The sequence below is a fragment of the Rhinolophus sinicus genome, chromosome 12 (assembly GCF_057876585.1).
Source record: "Rhinolophus sinicus isolate RSI-liver-muscle chromosome 12, RSI-T2T, whole genome shotgun sequence".
Lineage (NCBI taxonomy): Eukaryota > Metazoa > Chordata > Mammalia > Chiroptera > Rhinolophidae > Rhinolophus > Rhinolophus sinicus.
The window spans coordinates 45,346,576-45,366,002 of NC_142512.1; the positions used below are offsets into that span (position 1 = coordinate 45,346,576).

Here is a 19,427-nt window from a genome sequence, read left to right on the forward strand (position 1 = left end):
AAGCACAATATCCCTGGTATTTAAATCTGAGGAATGTCTCCCGTGCTTCCTCACAGAAAGACGTAGTATAATACAGCAAACAAATGCCTTCAAGAACATTCTTAAGGCTAAATCAGCAATGAGTTCCATAGAACGATTTCTAATAACATCTTTCAACATACACTGGTATAGTGTAATACCTAAGAAAGGAATTAAGAAAGAGAACTGTATTAAAAGTAATCGTGTTTGATAGAAGTCTGTCATAATAATACTACTTGGGTATGCAGCTCTCTGATAAGATTACTAGTGGTTACTAGTGGTGTAAACATCAGAAACCACCTATAAATTTAAAAATATATATCTGTATGGGTCCCACTGCCAGAGATTTAGTGGGTCTGGGTTAGGGCTCAAATATATTTTTGAAACGCTCCACAGGAGCTTCTGATGTGTAACCACAGTTGGGACACCTCTGACCTACACAATCTTCCAGAAACACTACTTCCCTCAGCTGCAGTGTAGACATTCTAGTTGCATGTTAAGGTATTCTACGGTCTGAGCCCAGGAATACAATCCCCTGTGAAGGCTGAGGCCCCTAAGAAGACGAGGTACCTGAATAAAGGTACCTGTGGGCAGGACTGAGATTTTCTTCAGAAAAATTACTTTTAAAAATTAAACTTTTTAGACAGGGAAATAGTCATCTACAAGACAAGGAACATTAGGAGAGAGGTCTGCAACAGCCCTCAGAAGGAAGCATCCCTGCTGACACCTTCATTTTTGACTTCTAGCCTCTAGAACTGAGACAACAAATTTCTGTTATTTAAGCCATAATCAAACAAACAAACTTTTTAGTGTCTCACAGTTATATTTAAAACTAAGTATTGAACCCCAAACTGCAAAAAAGAAATTTAAAATTTTAAGTAGGCATACAGTGGTAATATTGGTCTTGCAATTCTGAGACTGCCGTGATTCAGATGAGATAGAGCAAATAAATGAGCATGTGTGGCATGGCCTTCTAATTCTATCACCCTCAGGAGTCTTGAGAATTGGGATTCTAGGCATTGGAGGAGATCCAGATGTGTGAGAGAAGAGGTTGAGTAAAAACCCTATAGTCCGAAAGGGGCATGGAAAGACTTTTTTGGGGGATGGAAATATTCTATATTGTCATTGTGGTGGTGGTTACACATTTCTCAAAACCTATATTTGTACAGGTCAAAATAGATCAATTTACTTTATGCAGATTATATTGCAATAAAGCTGATTCACACACACACACACACACACACACACACACACACACACACACTCACACACACACACCTATATATTTGCTAGCTTTGAACACCAAAAAGGCCCAGAAACAAAAATACCTTCTAAACAATGCGCATCCCTACTACCCGTAATATGGTCTCCTTGGCAAAACTCTGAAATATACAATCTCCATATTAGATACTAGATACCAAGCTATCAAAGACTACTAAAGTTGGGTCAAAGGGACTTGAGACCAACTTGAAAATGTTCCCACTGGCCAGAGGTAGGACAATTTTAGCATCAAAAAGATTAACTTTAAAGGGGACGAATCCAGCATTTATCCCAAACCTTTCTCATTACCTCTCAGCAAACAGTAGATGAGATGTTTTTCTCTATAGAAACATTCTAGCCAACGAATGAAAAAGGGAGATAGAATCAAAATATCACCGTTTTGCCACCTCTAATGAACTGACTGATCTAGGCACTGATCAATGATTGCTAGCATCCCCAAAAGAAAACCAACTAGACATTACCGACTCTGATGGGAGAACATAACAACCTATGGAATAATCCTGACCCCAAAATTGAACTTAAAAGCTGATCAAGCCTCAGGATTCAACTTTCAATCTATAGGAACTATAGAGAGAGGAACAAGTTAAACTACACCCTGGGGATGTAATAAATAAAATCCAAAGAGTGGAAAACCCCATAATAACACAATTTCTTATGAGACACAGAGATTGAATCTATAGGATAAAAGGGGCCCAAACCTAAAAACCAGTATCAACAGATGAGTCTTATTTTGATTCTGATTGAAACGAACAACACAAATTGGAAACTGAGTGGATATCTGATATTAAATAATTGGCTTTTTAATACTTACTATGAAAATTCTCATACACAAAAATAGAGGCAGGACACAAAGAACACCCAGAGACCCATCACTCAGCTTCAACAACTCAGTGCTATTCTTATTTTTCATCTATAATCCACCACTTTTTTTTCGGTTTAAACTGGAGATTTTTAAAGCAAGTCTCAGATATCATATAATTTCACTCAAAAATATTTAAGTGTCTCTATTAGATAAGGACTTTTTAAAAAGAAAAATAAAGCCATAATATAATTATTGTTAAACCCAAGGAAATTGTCAATAATTTCTTTGTATCATATAGGGTTAATTTTTTTGGGTGTGATAATGGATAACAAAAGATCCTTGACTAAAATATTTACAAGTGAAATGATAGCTGTAATTTACTTCAAAATAATCTGGAAGGATAATGTTGGGGAGATGAGACAAGATTGGTCATGGGTTGATGGTTGCTGGTATATAGGGTTAATTTATACTATTCTGTATGTTTGTGTACGAAATTCTCCATGACAGCAGAAAATAACCAAAAAATAAAAATCTACCAAGTAAAGTCAAATAAATTAGCCACTGAAACTAATAATAAAATTAAAAAAAAAAAAGATTATTTAGCCAACTTTTCCAGATATTTTACACAAATGATTAGTTGGAATTTTTGTCAGATTGGTTATGATAGTAAAATTAACAAAGACATAATCACATAGAAGGTCAAGGATTTCTTATAAACATATCTATTAGAATCAGACGTGAAATACACTGTAACAGTTAAGATGATGCCATCTAACATTCATTTTCGCTAGTTTTTCAAAAATCAATAAATGTCCTAATTTAGTTTAGTTTTAGGTTAATCTTCAGTATTTGACAATATAATGTAGCAGACTCCATGAAGATCCCTTCTTTCCTGCTAACAAAACCCACTTCAGAGAGAATAAGACACTGCCATAACTGTTAAGGGATAAATTGTGTCTGATCTAAATGAGTCATTATATTCTCATTCTCTTGGATAGTGATTGGCCTAGGAATGACCACGTGACCAAGTTCTGACCAATGAAATGTAAACAAGTCTTCTGATTGGGATGTCTGGGAAAGATTTACTTTCCTAATTAAAAGGGGAAGTCTTGGCTGGCTAGCTCTTTTCTCTTTCACTTCCTAACTAGAACATGGACGAGAAGGCTAGAAATACAGCAGCCAACCTTGTGACCATGAAGCAACAAGTATAAAAGATAAAAGCCAACATACTAAAGATGGTAGAACAGAAAGATAGCAAAAGCCTGAGTCCCTAACTATGGAGGAAACAATTACACCAGCTCTGGACAGTCTACCCCTTAGATTTCTTGTTATGAGAAAAACAATTTTCAATTTGCTTAATCTAGTACAGGAGGATTTTTGTTTCTTGTAGCTGCACATATTCTTTATACAATGGAATACATCAAGAAATATAATAAAAACGAATCAAAACAGCATCAAAAATGTCCACTTCCTAAGTGCAAAGGTGCTAAAAAAATCCAAGTTGATAGAAGACAACCAAATTAGGAAAGGTGAATATTTATTATACCAATATTAAAATCTATAAATTCTTAGCTGATGATATATACTTGGTTAAAAAGTCTTTTACTTTGGATATATGCATCATTTCCTTCATTGTGGTGTCTCTACTTCTCAGATGTATTAATCCATTCTCCAAAGTAGCTTCAGTAATCAAAACTGTGAAGAGGATACTCATTTCATCATATCTAAGGAAAAAAAGTAGTTAAACAAAATACATGTACACAAATATAAATTGTAAATTCACCCTATTACCAGCTTTAATTACTTTTGAGTCCATGCCACTTTCAAGAATCACAAAACTCAAAAGCAGGGCTTGAAAGCTATACCAAAAAACACCTTTTTCAAGATTCTAAATCACATTCAAAGTAAAATTTTCAGAAAGTTCCTGATTTGTAATAGCTTTAAAGTCATAAGAGAAAATAAAATCTGATAAGCACTGGTTCCTCAGCATATAATTTGGGGTGATATGGATGAACCTCAGAATAACCTCAGCCTTTTGGTACTTCGATACAGTCCAAGAAAAATTAAAGTCTCTTATAATGCTACTATAATAAAAATCCAGTGTACAACAAATAAATCATGCCCAAATCATGCTTAATATATAACTTTGTATGCTAACTTATAGTTTCTAGTTCAGCAACAGCTAAATATATCCACACTGGCCTTCTTTCTGTTTACCCCATCACACCATTTCATTCATGTTTCTCTTCTTTTAAGGACTCCATCAGAAATTGTCTTATTTGTTTATTTACTTGTTTATTGTCTATTTTGCCCCACTAAAATATAAGCTTCATAAAAACAGGGAACTTTTCTGTCTTATTTACTGCTGTATCAAAGTACATAAAGCATAGTAGGTGCTTAATAAATATTTGGGTAAAACTATCCTGAAACAATATAGCCATTACCACATAAAGAACATCTATAACTTGATAATGTCCACATGACTCAAAGAATACAATTTTAGAACCAGAGAGAACTGGGAAGTTCAAGTACCGCGCCTCCATTTTATATATGATAAAACAAGTTGCTTTACCCATGGAAACCCACTTTTCTTCTGACATCATGTGAACGGTGCATTTTAACAAGTTATTAGAGAACTGAGGAGCAAAACACAAAGCTTCACAACTTTCCACCCAAAAGATATGTATTCAACACAAAAAGCTAAAAAAAAATAACAAAATAAACCCAAAGGAGGAAAGTATGAATTCCTTTATTTAAAAAACAAAAACAAAAAACAGAAGTTAATGAAATAGAAGAGGGTAAGAGAGACAGGGAAATGAATTATGAGACTATTTCAATAATCTAGCCAAGCTATTGGTGACCTTAACTTGGGTAGCGGCAGTGAAGACGGGGAGACATAGATATGAAATATATTTAAGAGGCAGGCTGACAACATTTAGTGACGGAGAGTAAGGAAGAGGGAAGCGCTAAGGACAACATATCCAGGTTTCAGTCTTGAGCAATCAGATGAACACAGGTGCCGGTCACTGAAGGAAGAGTTCTGTTCTCAGCGATGAAGTTACTCAGCCTCAGAATGAACCAAAACAGCAAGGAAAAGGCACTCCATTCATGTTCCCTCAGTCCCGACTCAATAAATGCATCCAATATATATCATTCCATCCCTCATAAACTGATACACTCAGGTATACATACTTATGACATAACATCTCGAAGTTGCACATAATACGTGCTTGCATATATTTGATGAATATTGTTCCCTGCTGTAGCAATTAACTAAGGGCACGTTTCTGTAGATGGGAACACTTTTGAATTATATTATATATAGGTATACTTAGATTTATTTCTGTTACTCATAAAGTAAAGAAATACCATATAATCAAAAACTCTGAATAAATGTAGCGAAAAGGAAGACAATTCTTACTTGGAATAAAGTTGTTCCAATGAGGATTGCGCAGTTTCCAAATAACCAGGCCACACGGAAATTCCATTTTCTAGCAGTTCATTAAATAGCCCTTGACAAACCTGGAAAAAAAATACAAAAACTTCAAATATGAAAGAAATAAAAATAGCTAGAGTAATTACTCTATTTTTGTGAAACCACAAATCACTTTTTCAATCTTTAAAATGGGCATGAATTCCTTTAATTACATGATAATATAATGTTTATAATTTACATTGTTTACTTATAAATTGTATACTTTCTCTGAAAATGAAGAAATTAAGCACTGCAAAGCCAAATACTAAATGCAAATCTTCTCTGAGAAAATGTTATACCAAATATAATAATTTTTATTATCATCATTATTATTCAAAACACAAACAAACCAAAACAGATTTTATTAGAGAAAAACAGTAAGTCCAAGGGGCTATGTTAACTCTAAAGTCACCTGAGAGTTGAGAACTGAGCCCTAGGGTTTTACTATCATGTCAGGAAGAGAAGAATCAGTAAAGGAAACAAAGGAGAAGTTGCCAGAAAAGTATGAGGAAAACCAAGAGAGTGGTATTCCTGAAGCCAACTTAAGAAAATGCTTCAAGAAGAAAAGAATGATGGATTAGTTTCAGTGGAATGCTGGAGACAAAAGCCTGACTGGAAAAAAAGAAGTAATGATGAATAAATGACACAGTAAACTTACTGTTTTCTTAACAAGCCATGATGAAGCCAAACAAAGCAAAATTTTAAACGGCCTTAACAATCTAGAGCTAAAACTCTAGAGCAGGATTTCTCCTCTTCAGCTCGGCTGACATTAAGATGTTTACCAGCATCCCTGGTCTCCATTAGATAGGTTCTAGTAGCCGCCCCCACCCTCCCATCTGTGACAAACAAAAGTATCTTCAGACAATACCAAAAATCCCGGGCAGGTAGGGGGTGCGGCTGGAGGTGTGGGATGTGTCTGCACTACCCAGAACACGGTTTCTCAAACTTCAGCTAGAGTCAGAAACACCTGGAGGGCTTGCCAAAACAGGACTGCTCAGCCGCACTCCCAGAGTTTCTGATTCAGCAGGTCTGTGTTATCACCCAGGGAAAGACCATAGTGAAGTAAATAGGTATTGAGGTATTTATATTTTGGGGATAGATGGAATACAGATATTAATAAATCTAAGAAATTAACAGGGAAAAATCAATATAAGTATAGGTTTTAATAAGTTATTAGTGGCCAGCAGAAAATCTGCTCTAATGAACGGTAGAAAAGGAGAGAAAAAGCTCTAAGCATGATTAAGTGCTGAAGACATGGGGAAATGAGAACCCTCACCATTGGAGGAGTACAAGCAGGTTCAGCCGGTCTGGACAGCAACGTAGCTGACGTAGTGAAATTAAGTCTACATATATTCATTTTACCCAGCAATCCCATCCCCATGTATATAACTGGCAAAAATTCTTGCACAGCCCAGAAAATTACATGCATACAGTTTCTGTCAAAAAAGTTCAAAGCAGAAAAAGATATACAACATACTACCCTTCTGGTAAATTAAAAACACCCAAGGCAAAAAATACTACTATATTCTCATAAACAAACAAAAACAGAACAAGGCCTGCAATTGTAATGACAAAAATCTAAGGAAGAGAGGTTTTTTTTGTCCTTCAAGCAAAAAAACCTAGGAACTTGCACCTACCAGGGTGTTGGGGAGCCTGCCACAACCCTTGGGGGATAAAGTGGAAATTAAACTATTCCCTTCTCTGTCCCTGAGCTATCCCCACCTACCCAGACCCCTCCATAGAAGCCCCAGCGGAAAGCTGAGTGAATCTTTGTAGTGTCCTCGTACAGGGCCTGAGTCATCCAGACAGAAATGATGACTGCTGAAGGGGTCTCTGGAAGCAACTAAAACCACCCTCCTGGCTTTTCTCAAGAGTATTTAGACCAGATAGATTAGAAAAATAAAAATAAGATTATAGATCTAGAACCTGTACTTATACCAGCAAGTCTCAAAATCTTAAAAAGGGAAAGGGGCAAAAAATAACTCACCAGACATCTGTACAAATATTTTAATTACCAAAACTATGCATACTCACTAAAAAAATACAACTACGGCCATGACATCGACAGCAAAATCCACTGAATTGTATTCATTTTCTTTAATATACTATACTTTGAATTATCTATAATTAACCATGTATTTATCCACAGTTCATTACTTTGTTACCATTTTTTAAAAGCAAATGAATAAAAATAAAATTGAAATGGCAAGCTACTCATTTACTTGGAATAATGGTTATAATTCAAATCACGACATTAAAACTCATTTAACCCACCTGTCTCAGTTCCACTGTTGGGCCTCTTCCCATATCCAAAGCAACTTTAATAGGGGCTAAACAAGGGTGAAGTTTAAGTACCTAAAGCAATTGAAAGAGAGGGTGGGGGGAGGACAATACAGCTTATTTATTTATTTTTTAATTTATTGGGGTGACAATTGTTAGTAAAATTACATAGATTTCAGGTGTACAATTCTGTATTACATCATCTATAAATCCCATTGTGTGTTCACCACCCAGAGTCAGTTCTCCTTCCATCACCATATATTTGATCCCCCTTTACCCTCATCTCCCACCCCCCACCCCCCTTACCCTCTGGTAACCACTAAACTATTGTCCGTGTCTATGAGTTTTTGTTTCTCATTTATAATACATCTTATTTAAATATAATACAAGCACTAACAAACATGGAGCTTCTTAAACGGTTAAAATTTTCTGTGTGAAAATGGAAGCTAGTTGAGGTCATTAAAAAAAAATCATGTAATGATGTATTCAGCTGTCTATATGCAGCTGCTCATGGATTTCTTCACTTAGATGTTTTGCAGAAATAAATTCATTTGATATTCTCCCATTTTCTGACAACTCCATTTCCCTCAGTCAAAATGCTCCTTCCTGGTATCACTGCCTTCCCCACCCAGCTGGGGAACATGTGGCTTATCATTGGGACTTTCTCTTAACAAAACCCACCACTCTTCTTATTCATTCATCCATTCAACATTTGAATGGCTGTTTGATGCCAGAAATAGTTCTAGATGCTGGGGACAAAAATCACTGTCCCTCATGATGGGGAGAAAGAGATTTTAACAAAATAAATAAGAATATATTTGAAGGTAGTAAATGCTAAAAAAAAGGTGGGGCGGGGAGATAGGAAGTGCTGGCAAGGGGTGGGTTGTGGGAGGGCTGTTTGCAGTTTTCAATAAATGGCAAGAGAACGTCTCCTCTCTGAGGTGACATATGAGCAAAGACTTGAAAGGAGGTTGAGAAACAAGACACGTGGATAAGGAAGGAAGAGCGTTCCAGGCAAAGGGGAGAACAAAGGACAAGGCACTGGGCTAGGAGCATGACTGGCATGTTCCAGAAACACCAAGGTGGTCTGTGCTGCTGGTGCCGGCTGAGTGAGGTAGAGAATAGCAGGTGGAGGTCAAAGAGGAAATGGTTTGGTAAAACACTTTCGGGGCTTTGGCTTTTCCTCTGAGTAAGATGAGGAGCTTACTGGAGTCTTTTAAGCAGAGGAGCAAAGTAACATGTACCTTCCAAAGGACCATTCAGTGGGAGGAAGAGGGAATGATGGTGGTTTAACCACCAACCTAATCAGAGTGGAAGGAATAGAGGTGGCAAGAAATGGTCAGATTCAGGATATATTTTGAAGCTCGAGTCAAACAGGTTTGGTGATGGTTTGGATGTGGGGTATGACAAAGAAATGATCCCCCTTGTTTGTTTGCTACACGTATCGGGATAAATCCCGATCCCCAGAACAGTTCTGACTTTCTGAACTTTCTGATTAATCTGACTTTCTCTATGGTCATATCAGGCTAAATGAGCACTGCACAATAAATCACTTAACTGTGCAGAATGGTGCTACAAACTCATGGTTTCCAATCCCAGATGAATACTCAACATGTTAAATAAAGCTTTTGATTTGGGGCTCCCTTTTACATTCAAGGGGAATATGACTATTCTAAACTCTTGCCACTTAAACCCATGTTTTAAGCTAATAATTTTGCCTCCTAATTCCCAAAGAAAATACTGGGTATGAGTAAAACTTCCTTCAAAGGCCGACCAGCCACAGTAGCCTACGTATAGCTACACCATCATTTCTTCCCTCCCTGCTGTTTCAAATACTAACTCCTTTTCAAGACAAATCCCCCACTTGTGCTCTTGATTCTGTCTTGATCCCTCCCGTTTCTTCAAAAATTTACTCCATTACTCATTTGTCACCTTCAGCTTCAACCCTTCCTCTCTCTGAATTTTGAGCCCCTCCAAAGAACTGTTTTTCCTAAAATAAGCCTTTCCCTTGACCCAGGTCCATATCTAGTTCCTCCGATCCAGTGGTCAGCCATTTGGGCTCAGACCAAAAGCAGAGAGGTCAATACCACAAGTCTTGCTGGTCTGTCTTATTTAAACCCACTTAACACTCAGTTTCTGATGCACATGGAAGCTATCAATTGAAAGGCTCAGAGGCTAAGAATCAGAAATAGCTGCCTAGCTCCCCAGGATCAAACGGAAATGCATTTGGGATTGCCCAATAGGGATGTCTTGTTCAATTCTATGAGAACCTGTTTATTATTCATGTGGCCAGATTAAAAAAAAAACTGAAAAGATACTTCATGGAAAAGTCTATCATGGAAATATCAAAAGCACCTTTCTATGAAGATTTTTCTTTCTTGTAAAGGAGTTCTCCGTCAGCTGGAAAGAATCGTAGAGGTAAGCCAGCATGCCTCGGTCTAGATCTCCATTTACAGATAAAACAGAAGGAACCACATTTTTTCGTCCATCTCGGCCCTTCACAGAAAAGTAGAACAAAAATAAAGGATCATTTCACAGAACTAGCTCTTAAAATTACTTCTAGAATCAGAATGCAAACTGATCAATAAATCTAGAAGGAATGATAAAATTAATTTTTAAAAAAATCACCATTTGGTAATGCTCATGGTAATAACTGAGTTGGGCAAGAATCATCAATGAACGCCACAACTGGTAGGTCAAAATTTGGTGAGAAACAAGTTATTTACATAAAGTATCTGCCCACAAAAGGCTTGTTAATTACTCATTAATTAATAAGTACTAAATATTTATCAACTTTACATTGTAGAAACCTAGTAGCACCCTCTTAAACAAGTAATAAAAGTTAACATCACCAGTAAAATTTCTATCATATGCCTCCTGATACAATACATTGAGAAGAGGGCAGCACCATTTCTGTGGCTGTGGAAACATGGAAGAAACTCAAACCAAGGAACATTCTACAAAGTAACTAGCCTGTACACTTCAAAAATGTCAAGGTCATGAAAGATAAGAAAAGATAAAAGGAATTGTTCATTTGAAGGAGACTAAAGATACATGACATTACATGAAATAGGCGATCCTAGATTGGCTCCTGGACCTATAAAAGTCACGTGGGAATAACCCATTACATTTGAAGGGATCTATGGACTAGATGGTAATAATAGATTACTATTACTTTCCTGATTTTAATCGTTGCATTGTGGTAATGTAGGTATGTGTCCTTGCACTTGAGAAACATACTGAAGTATTAAGAGGTCATGGTGCACCATGTCTGCGGCTTATTTTCAAATGGTTCAGAAATGATCACAGAGAATCTGGGTGCAGGATATATAGAAGCTCAAAGTAAAACATACATATAATTGAGACACATTTCCAGGATACATGTGTAAAAGTTCACGATCTTCCAGATTCCACAGGGTTTCTATTGGCTCCTTTCCCCAGGGAAAATTGTAGTAAAGTTTGTTTCCTTTTCGTCCCTCTTCATCCTGACAATCACTGCTGCTGAAGTTAGATGGGCTCACGGCAAACTGCAAAAGACAGTCTGTCTTATTAACTTAAAATAACTGTTAAAAAGTTGTCTGAGACTTTTTATGCAGCACCTGAATGAAAATGGTCAACTCCCAAATAAAAATTGCACAGTTTAATTAAATATGAGTGAATGTATTGCTAAAAGTACTGTTTGAGCAGCCTGAAAAAACTTGAGAAAAATAAGGGTCTTTTTTTGTGGTCAATTAGCAAGAGAGGAAGGTAACCAAGAACTAAGTGGGATGAAGAAGAAAGTATTGGGCTGGCCCGGTGGCTCAGGTGGTTGGAGCACACCATGTTTCTAATGCCGAGGTTGCTGGTTCGATTCCCTCATGGGCCAGTGAGCTGCGCCCTCTACAACTGAGATTATGAACAACAGACAGCATGAGAGGCCATGAGCTGACGACCAAGGACTGACGACCGACTGCCTCAGCAGCGGGGAGTGCAAGGCTCCTAATACCAGCATGGTATTATGGGAGCTGTGTCCTACACAACCAGACTGAGAAACAACGGCTTGAGAGGGGAGGGTGGGGAGCAGAAGAAGGGAAAAAAAATAATAAAGTTTGTTCCTAAAGACATGGAGAAAGTTCAGGAAAAGAAAAAGAAAGAAAGTATCCTATACTTATCATTCTTATCCTTGTGAAAAGCTTGATTATTTGTGATTATTCCACTTAGTTCAGGTGGGTATTCGGGGATTTTAAGAGTTGGAGAAAGATAAGACAATGGAGAGACAAAATGCTTACTTCAACTTTTTTCCCTTCAGCATATACTAAAACTTGATTACAAATTACAGAACCATAGGACTAATAAGGAGAATTCATGGAGGTAGGAAGCAAATGTCAAAGCTGTAAGAGTGGGCCAGGGTCAAACTCTACACCAGCCAGGAATGCCAGGTGAAGGAATTGAACTTTACCTTGAACGTAAAGGCTTATCAACAAAGGCTTCTGAGCAAGAGAGGTATCAACAAATGTCTTTACCAAAGTAACTTTGTTATATGGGAACAACGAAAATCATTGCCAAGAGTTTTTTATTTGTACTTGTTGATTTAGCATAGTTGTCTCTTATAACATAGCTACATCGAAGAAAATTTCATTTAGTATAGGTATTACCCCTGACACATTAAGACGTTTTACTTATTCACTATTAAATTAAGGGTGATTATTGTAGTACCTTTCTCCACCACAGGAGTCGATGACGTAACCAGAAATCAAGCCACTGGCTGGCAGTTCTTGCGGAAGTAAACCACACCAGTGAAGCTTCAGTCTTCTCACCAATTCTTTGGCTGTAAGAAATATCAGTTATTTACTTGAAAATTATATAAAATGTCTCAAAGTGAAAATGACTGGTTCTTGACTATTTAAACACAAGGCCAAGTTATTTGCCATTGTTCTGTACCTTTTAACCCCATCAGGTGTCTGCTTAGTATCAGAAACAGGATGAAAACACACTCCAATCTGAGCAAGACCATACGGTAGCTTCTTGTTTACCAGATCCAGGCAATGAACATAGTGCTCCAAGGCACCTGTCAAAAGATAAATCAATCATCATACAAATCTCTTCTATAAACCCAAATCATTTTGGTCAATTTATAGACAAATTAATAGTAATAATGCTAACACAGCAGTACAAGTACCATGGAGCTATTAAGGTAGATCTTAGTCACCACTGCATTTTAGGTAGTTTCCCCCCAACCTTTCAGTTTGAAGATTTTCCAAATCTACAAGAAAAACTGAAAGAATAGTACAATAAACACCTGTAAACCCTACACGTAGATTCACCAATTGTCAACATTTTGCCACATTTGTTTTCTTTTTGTTCACCCCAAAAACATTTCAGCATGCATCTCCTAAAATTAAAAATATTCTCTGTATACCATTATTATACCATAAAATTAATCATAATACCATAATTTCATCTAACATATGGTCGATATTCTATTTTCTCCACTCGTCACCCAAAATGTTATTTATTGCTGTTCTCTTTCTCCGTAATTAAGGTTCATGCACTGTATTTTGATTAGGTCTCTAATCTTTGAATCTAGAACATTTCCCCTGACTCGTCTCTAACTTTGCTTTTAATGACATTAACTATTGATTTGAGTCCAGGCCAGTCATAGATTATCTCACATCAGAGATTTGTCTGATTGCTTCCTTATGATTTAATTTGGGTTAATCATTTTTAGCAGGAATAAATACTACATAGTTGATGTTATGTCTTATTGCATCCTAATAGGAGGAACACAGTATCAGATTATCTCACTATCAATGAAACAAATTTGACTACCTGATTAAGGTAATCCATTCCCCCACAATACTCTGCTCCTGAGCAACCTTTCACCCAGTATTTTAGAATCCACTGATGAGCCTTGCATGACTCCATTATTATACCCTTGAGGATTGCAAAATCATAACATGGTGATTTTTCTACATTTCTTCCTACATTTGTTGCATAGCTTCTGTAAAAACAAACTTTCTCCAACTTCTCCCACCAACAGCAGCCTCGATTACTTATTTTTTGATTAACACTATGGTTTAAATATTTATTTAATGTATTATGATCCATTACCATCAATATTTACTCTAATGTTGTTTGCCCTAAATGTAGCCACTGGGAGTCTCCTTGAAGCCAGCATCTGTGTCCTTTTGGCATGACCCCACTAGTCTTCGAGTAATTCTTTGCTTTCTAGCATCATAAAATGTCCCAAACTGACGTTGGGCTTTCCCTGCCCCAGACCTGGAATCAGCCATTTCTCCAAGCACTGATTCATTTTCGAAACCAAAATCTGGGTATAAGGTTGTGCTCATTACTATTGTCCCATGAAGAAAGTTAGGAAATAGATTATTTTTTAAAATCTTGAGTTCATACTGATATTGCCAATTCAATTTTAACATGCCAAAGTTTATTCTTGTCTTCTATTTGTATCTCTGTACTATTACAGTAAAAAAACCTTGGTTTATAATAACATTAATCTTGGTTTCTAATACTATTAATCGTCCACCCATTTGCTTGAAATCTAAATTCAAGATTTTTTTGTAGTTCTCTATGCTAGTTATATAAAAGATTTATCCCATTAAATGACAGCACTGTGTTCAAAACTTACTTGAGATTTCCATTTCTGATAGTAACAGACTAGCTTGTTGATAACAACAACAAAAAGCCGGTCAAGAAACTTTTTAAAAATCTGTTTATGACATCTCAATAAACTTTAATTTAAAAAAAAAAAAATCTGTTTAAAGACATAGGAGAGCTATCAAGGCAGTAAGGACTTGAGGGCCCAAAATTTGGAGAATAGGGAAGAGCAGAGAGGTGAACCCAACATTTAATGCTGCCTTTCCAATAGTCAAGTAGCAGAGCAGAGAAGCTGAAGTGCTGAGCAGAGCTTCCTGACATCTTATGGGACTGGGAAGTACAAAAATTGTAGTTCCTGGCTCATCAAGGAGAAGGGGCCCTGGTACACACCCCAGCCTTTCACGAGGGACACTCAAAGGGCTACACTCTAGGAGTAGAGATGAAGTGAAAAGCTTGAAGTCCAGCCTCCAATTAACTTAATCCTGGATTGTATTAAGAAGATATGCTCGCACTTCAGCTGCCTGCCAAAAGCAAAAGTAAATCCTCCCAAGAGGAAGAAAACAGAACCCAAAGCCTCAATTTATCGCTACAATGTTTACACAAATTACCTAGAATATCAGAATGTTCAAATGACCCAAAGCCCAGAGAAAAACAGATACTGGAAACAGACATATGAGTTATGACACACAGACTTTAAAATATGATTTTGTTCAAGATGACAAGATGGTGAAAATATCTAACATATGTGTAATTAGTCATAGGACAGAAGAAAGAGAATGGGGTGGTAACAATACTTGGAGACATAATGGCTGAGAATTTTTAAAAACTAGTCATAAGCAGTGGCTACCACTATAGTTCAGACAAGGAATAAAGAGAACAAGAGCATTGGGAATAGAAAGAAAAGGCAAACTGGGTAACTCTCAGCTAAAAACACTAGACAACCAAAGGATTCTGCAAATAAATGGATTTAAGATTTCTAAAGGCAAGAAAATGTCTAGCACACCACAGATGCTTTGGTGAACGGACATTTAAAAGAGCTAAGTTTCATTTTCTAATAAGGAAGAAAAGATTGATTTGTTCTGGAACATGGTAATGAGCAGTGATTTAACGCTCCCAAAGTCAAGTCATCATGGAATAATTACGTAGTACAAAGCAAAACTGTCACATTTTTTCAACTGTTTGTTTTAGTTTACTTTATTTTCTTAAGGAAATCTTTTAAAGTTACAATATAGGTACTAATTTTCAGAGAACCATGGACATTGGTTATTTCAAATTACTTTATAGTACCACTTAACGAAAAATGGCAAGGATAGCACTTTGCAAAGATGAGATGCTGTGGCAGCAAGTCTGTCCTGTAAAGAACCTGAATTTTTTTTCAGTCTCTGCAATCATGTTCTATTTTACTTTAAAGGCAAATGGTCCCCTATAAATTGCTGTGTATGTATTTACTCAAGAACCACTTATAAAGCTTGATTAGTCTTATTATTTTGCAAACTCAAAAATTACCTAAAGGGCTCTCGAAACAACAGATTGCAGATCCGTTTTCAGTTAAAAAAAAACAAAAAACAAAAAAACGGGGAAGGGTATTTTCTCTTTGCTTTAGAAAAATGAGCTTTGATTAATCTATTGTGTGTAAAACTGCAGGGTGACTGTGGAAATATTTATAAATATTTTAGCGATGATGAACAAATGATTCAAACACATGACTTAATGTAGTTCCTAATTCTAGGGCTCCTCAATTGAACTCTAAAAGATTGCCCCGTGAAACTGAGAGCGTTACCAGGCCCGTCAGCCAGATTCTTTAAGGAACAGTAACGATTCCACGCACCAGTTTTCCCCAGGGCAGAAGCACCGTCAATACACCCAACTACTTCAAAAATTTGTGAACCAGGTAACTTCCTTTCCACGTGAATTAAAGGTGGAATTCGCGAGACCGAGCGAGACTGCCTTTCCACCCAGACAACCTATTTTGAAGCATCAAATCGTGAAGCATACCGTGAAGAAGGTTCTCCCGTAGTTTCCCAGAAGTTTTTAATAAGTTCTCAAGATATGCTACTAGCTGTTCCTTACTGAGCTCTTTGTCTTGCAAGATTTCGCGTAGAGTTTCTGCAGAAACTAACCTGAAGGCACTGTCCCCGGGCAGCGAAGGGCCTGGTTCATGGTGGAGGGCGTCTACCGGAAAGACCTGCTGTTCCCTGAACACCACCACCGAGGACCACCATTCTGCTGCCAGGTTCTTCCGTAACTCTATGCCCAAGGGGCCAAAACCGGAGTGGCACCCGGTCAGGAGAGAATCTCGGCTAATATGTTGCTTGGTGCCACTGAGGAAATGCCTTCTCCGACAGATTTCTACCAGCGCTTCGCTGCCCTCACCAGACTCTGAGGCTTCTCTTGATTCGCTCCCCCTGGAGAGCTCCGCGTGTGACCTCAGGGGCCCTCCGAGCGAGCTAGTCCCTTCCGTCAACCGCTCTGCCTGGCCCCCATCTACTCGACCCCCAAACCCAGACAACAGGCACCTGCAGACTTTCTGGCAGGCCTTGACGATTGCACCGGAGCGCATCGCCCTTGGGAGTTAAAGAGCTCAGTCTCCTATTTGCTGGTGATCCCAGCAAACCGCTGCAACCGCTAAAAACCCCGGGACTAACTGCAGAGGCGCGACGGAAGTGAATTTTTGCGCAGTCGACCCCGCCCACGGAAGTGCGTCACTGTGTTCCGGCTGCGGCCGCCAGGGGCCTCCCGCACTCGCCATGGCGGACTCCTACAATTGGTGCTCCTGCTCCTCGGTGAAGACGGGTCCCCCAATTTTTTTTTGTCCTCACCAGCACCGATAAAGGTCATTCCATCTTATTTTCGCTACGGTGCTGTAGCCACTGTTGAGTCAGCATTAGTTTCCTTCTTTCTTGCAAGTCAGACATCAGAATATTCTTCAAATCACCATTTAAACCATCTCAAGCTTAAGTATTAACGGAAATAAACTTTGGTTCCGTTTTTAAAGTTTTAGTCTTTTATGGTGGTTTAGACACCCAGATCTTCCTTGCAACTCTACTAAGTAAACGCACCACCAGCGCGTGCCTCCCACCCCCACCCCCCAGCAGCTCTCCTGGGTTTGGGTGGAGCTGAAACCGGAAGGAGTATGGTCCCTTTACACTGGGGAGTGGCTCTCAAAAGGGGAATCCACTCCGCGGCCGGTAGCACCTGACCCAGCAATGTTTACAAGCCCCGCAGATGAATATGGAGGAACACTGAAACCGTTGTGTACAAATTTTAACCACAGGTCCCTTCTAGGGGGTTCATCAAAACATGCAACTTAAACGAAGATCCACGACTACCTAGCAGGCTTTTGAATTTACAACCTCCATTTTAACACTTTAAAACTACCCAAATATTGGGAAAGTGGTACAACCCAGATGAAAACAGTTGATTCCAAAACCCACGATTCCTACTTCTAGCTAGCTTCCCTTCAAGTGGTTGGGGAAAATTGATAAATCCAGGTGAATTAGATTCCACTAGACTACCAGGAAAGGGCAGTTTATGCAGGATAGTAACTTAGCAATTGAATTAATGTTAATACAGTTTAAAGTTTTCATCACGTTTAAGGTAGTTGGACAAGCTCAGAAAACCATTCAAATGTGCAGGTTTGTAAAAAGAAACTACAAAATTTCATCAGCATTGCTGGAAAGGCAATTATATTAATGGCAAAGCTGGGCACTGTTAACGTGTTTCCCACACTAAGGAAACACACCAGAGGAGAGGCCTATACGCAAATAAATAAGAGAGCGATTGGGGAGTAAAATCACATTTATTAGTTAAGACAACCACAGGCTGGACACAACACACATGCTAAAAAGTGGACTGTCTTTTAAAACTTCAAAGATAAATGTTTCCCACATTTCAGTGTTTACAAATTAAAAGGCCCACGTTAGACATTAAACAGTAAAATAATACTCCAACCTATCCTGAAAGCTTAAGTCATTAATGAATTTGACCTACCATGCTATTGAAAACTGTTAAGGTTGAATCAGTTTTCAATGTATTAGTCCTAAAATTACCACTCCCCATCCCCACAAATTCTAATTTTGTATTTGAGAGGTAAGGCATTAATACCAACTAAAGCCTCGATTTAATAATCAGAATTTCAATGAAGTCTCATGAAGAACTCTCGTCTCCTGGCAAGAACATACATACCAGATTCTCTGGGAAGACATTTCAGACCTACTTCTAGCCATTAGTGAAATAATTAGGTTGGTGAGCTGGAATTAAATCTGGTTACTCCCTGGATCTTACTAGAAATAAACCCATGTTGACCCTAACAAGACTTGTACTATGGTCACTGTTTTTGGTTATGTTGCTTCCTCTTGGTTAACCATTAATTCTGACAAGGACTTTTTTGTGTTCATTTAAATGAATAGACCTTACAGTTTGGAGTCCTCTCGAGTTCCCTGGGTTATTAGAAAAACATTCAATGACTCCCAGTGTGACTATAATTAGGAGCCCCTGGAAGCCTGTGAAGACTGTAATTTGTTAATAACCTGGACACTGAAAAATTCAAACTTAGGTCTTGCCAACCTTATCTTAAAAGGTGTCAAGTCTTAGCTTTGTTCAGCATTCCAGTAATTCACACTGCAGCGAAGAGCATGAATACCATCTTTTGAAAAAGTAAGTTATTTGGAGCTTTTCAAATAAATTTTACAAAAGAATAGTCACCCATGTTGTTCTCACACTAACCAGTAGAAGGTGGGGCTATAGTTGATTGCTTCACATCTACTTTAATATCTCATTTTACCACTCTGCTAATTGACTATTAAATAACTCACCTGATGTTGGGAGGTACTGATAGAAAGCCTTTACGCAATTTAGCCTAGAATTATAAGTTTACTTAACTCAATCTCATTTAATTCTTGCAATATGAATAGAGCACTGTAAGAAAGAACGGCCTTCTGATCTCCCCACTTACCAAAACTAAATTATGGAAAGGAA

General features: G+C 37.8%; 1 protein-coding gene across 3 annotated transcripts in view; it reads right to left on the bottom strand.

The window, feature by feature from the left end:
- Positions 1-18,237, bottom strand: part of POLG2 (DNA polymerase gamma 2, accessory subunit) — a 51,322-nt gene extending 33,085 nt beyond the window's left edge. Inside the window, exons 1-8 of one of the 3 annotated variants that reach the window (XM_088802324.1) lie at positions 16,446-18,237; positions 12,777-12,903; positions 12,552-12,663; positions 11,210-11,383; positions 10,212-10,352; positions 7,851-7,931; positions 5,523-5,623; positions 3,708-3,825 (exon numbers count right to left, since the gene is read on the bottom strand). In XM_088802324.1, coding sequence (XP_088658450.1) covers positions 3,708-3,825; positions 5,523-5,623; positions 7,851-7,931; positions 10,212-10,352; positions 11,210-11,383; positions 12,552-12,663; positions 12,777-12,903; positions 16,446-17,010 — 1,419 coding nt within the window. In that variant the 5' untranslated portion in view covers positions 17,011-18,237. Of the gene's footprint in view, positions 1-3,707; positions 3,826-4,834; positions 5,169-5,522; positions 5,624-7,850; positions 7,932-10,211; positions 10,353-11,209; positions 11,384-12,551; positions 12,664-12,776; positions 12,904-16,445 lie in introns of those variants that run through there. The other 2 variants (XM_074319774.2, XR_016022970.1) reach the window with 2 other exon arrangements.
- Between the last annotated feature and the right edge of the window lie 1,190 nt (positions 18,238-19,427).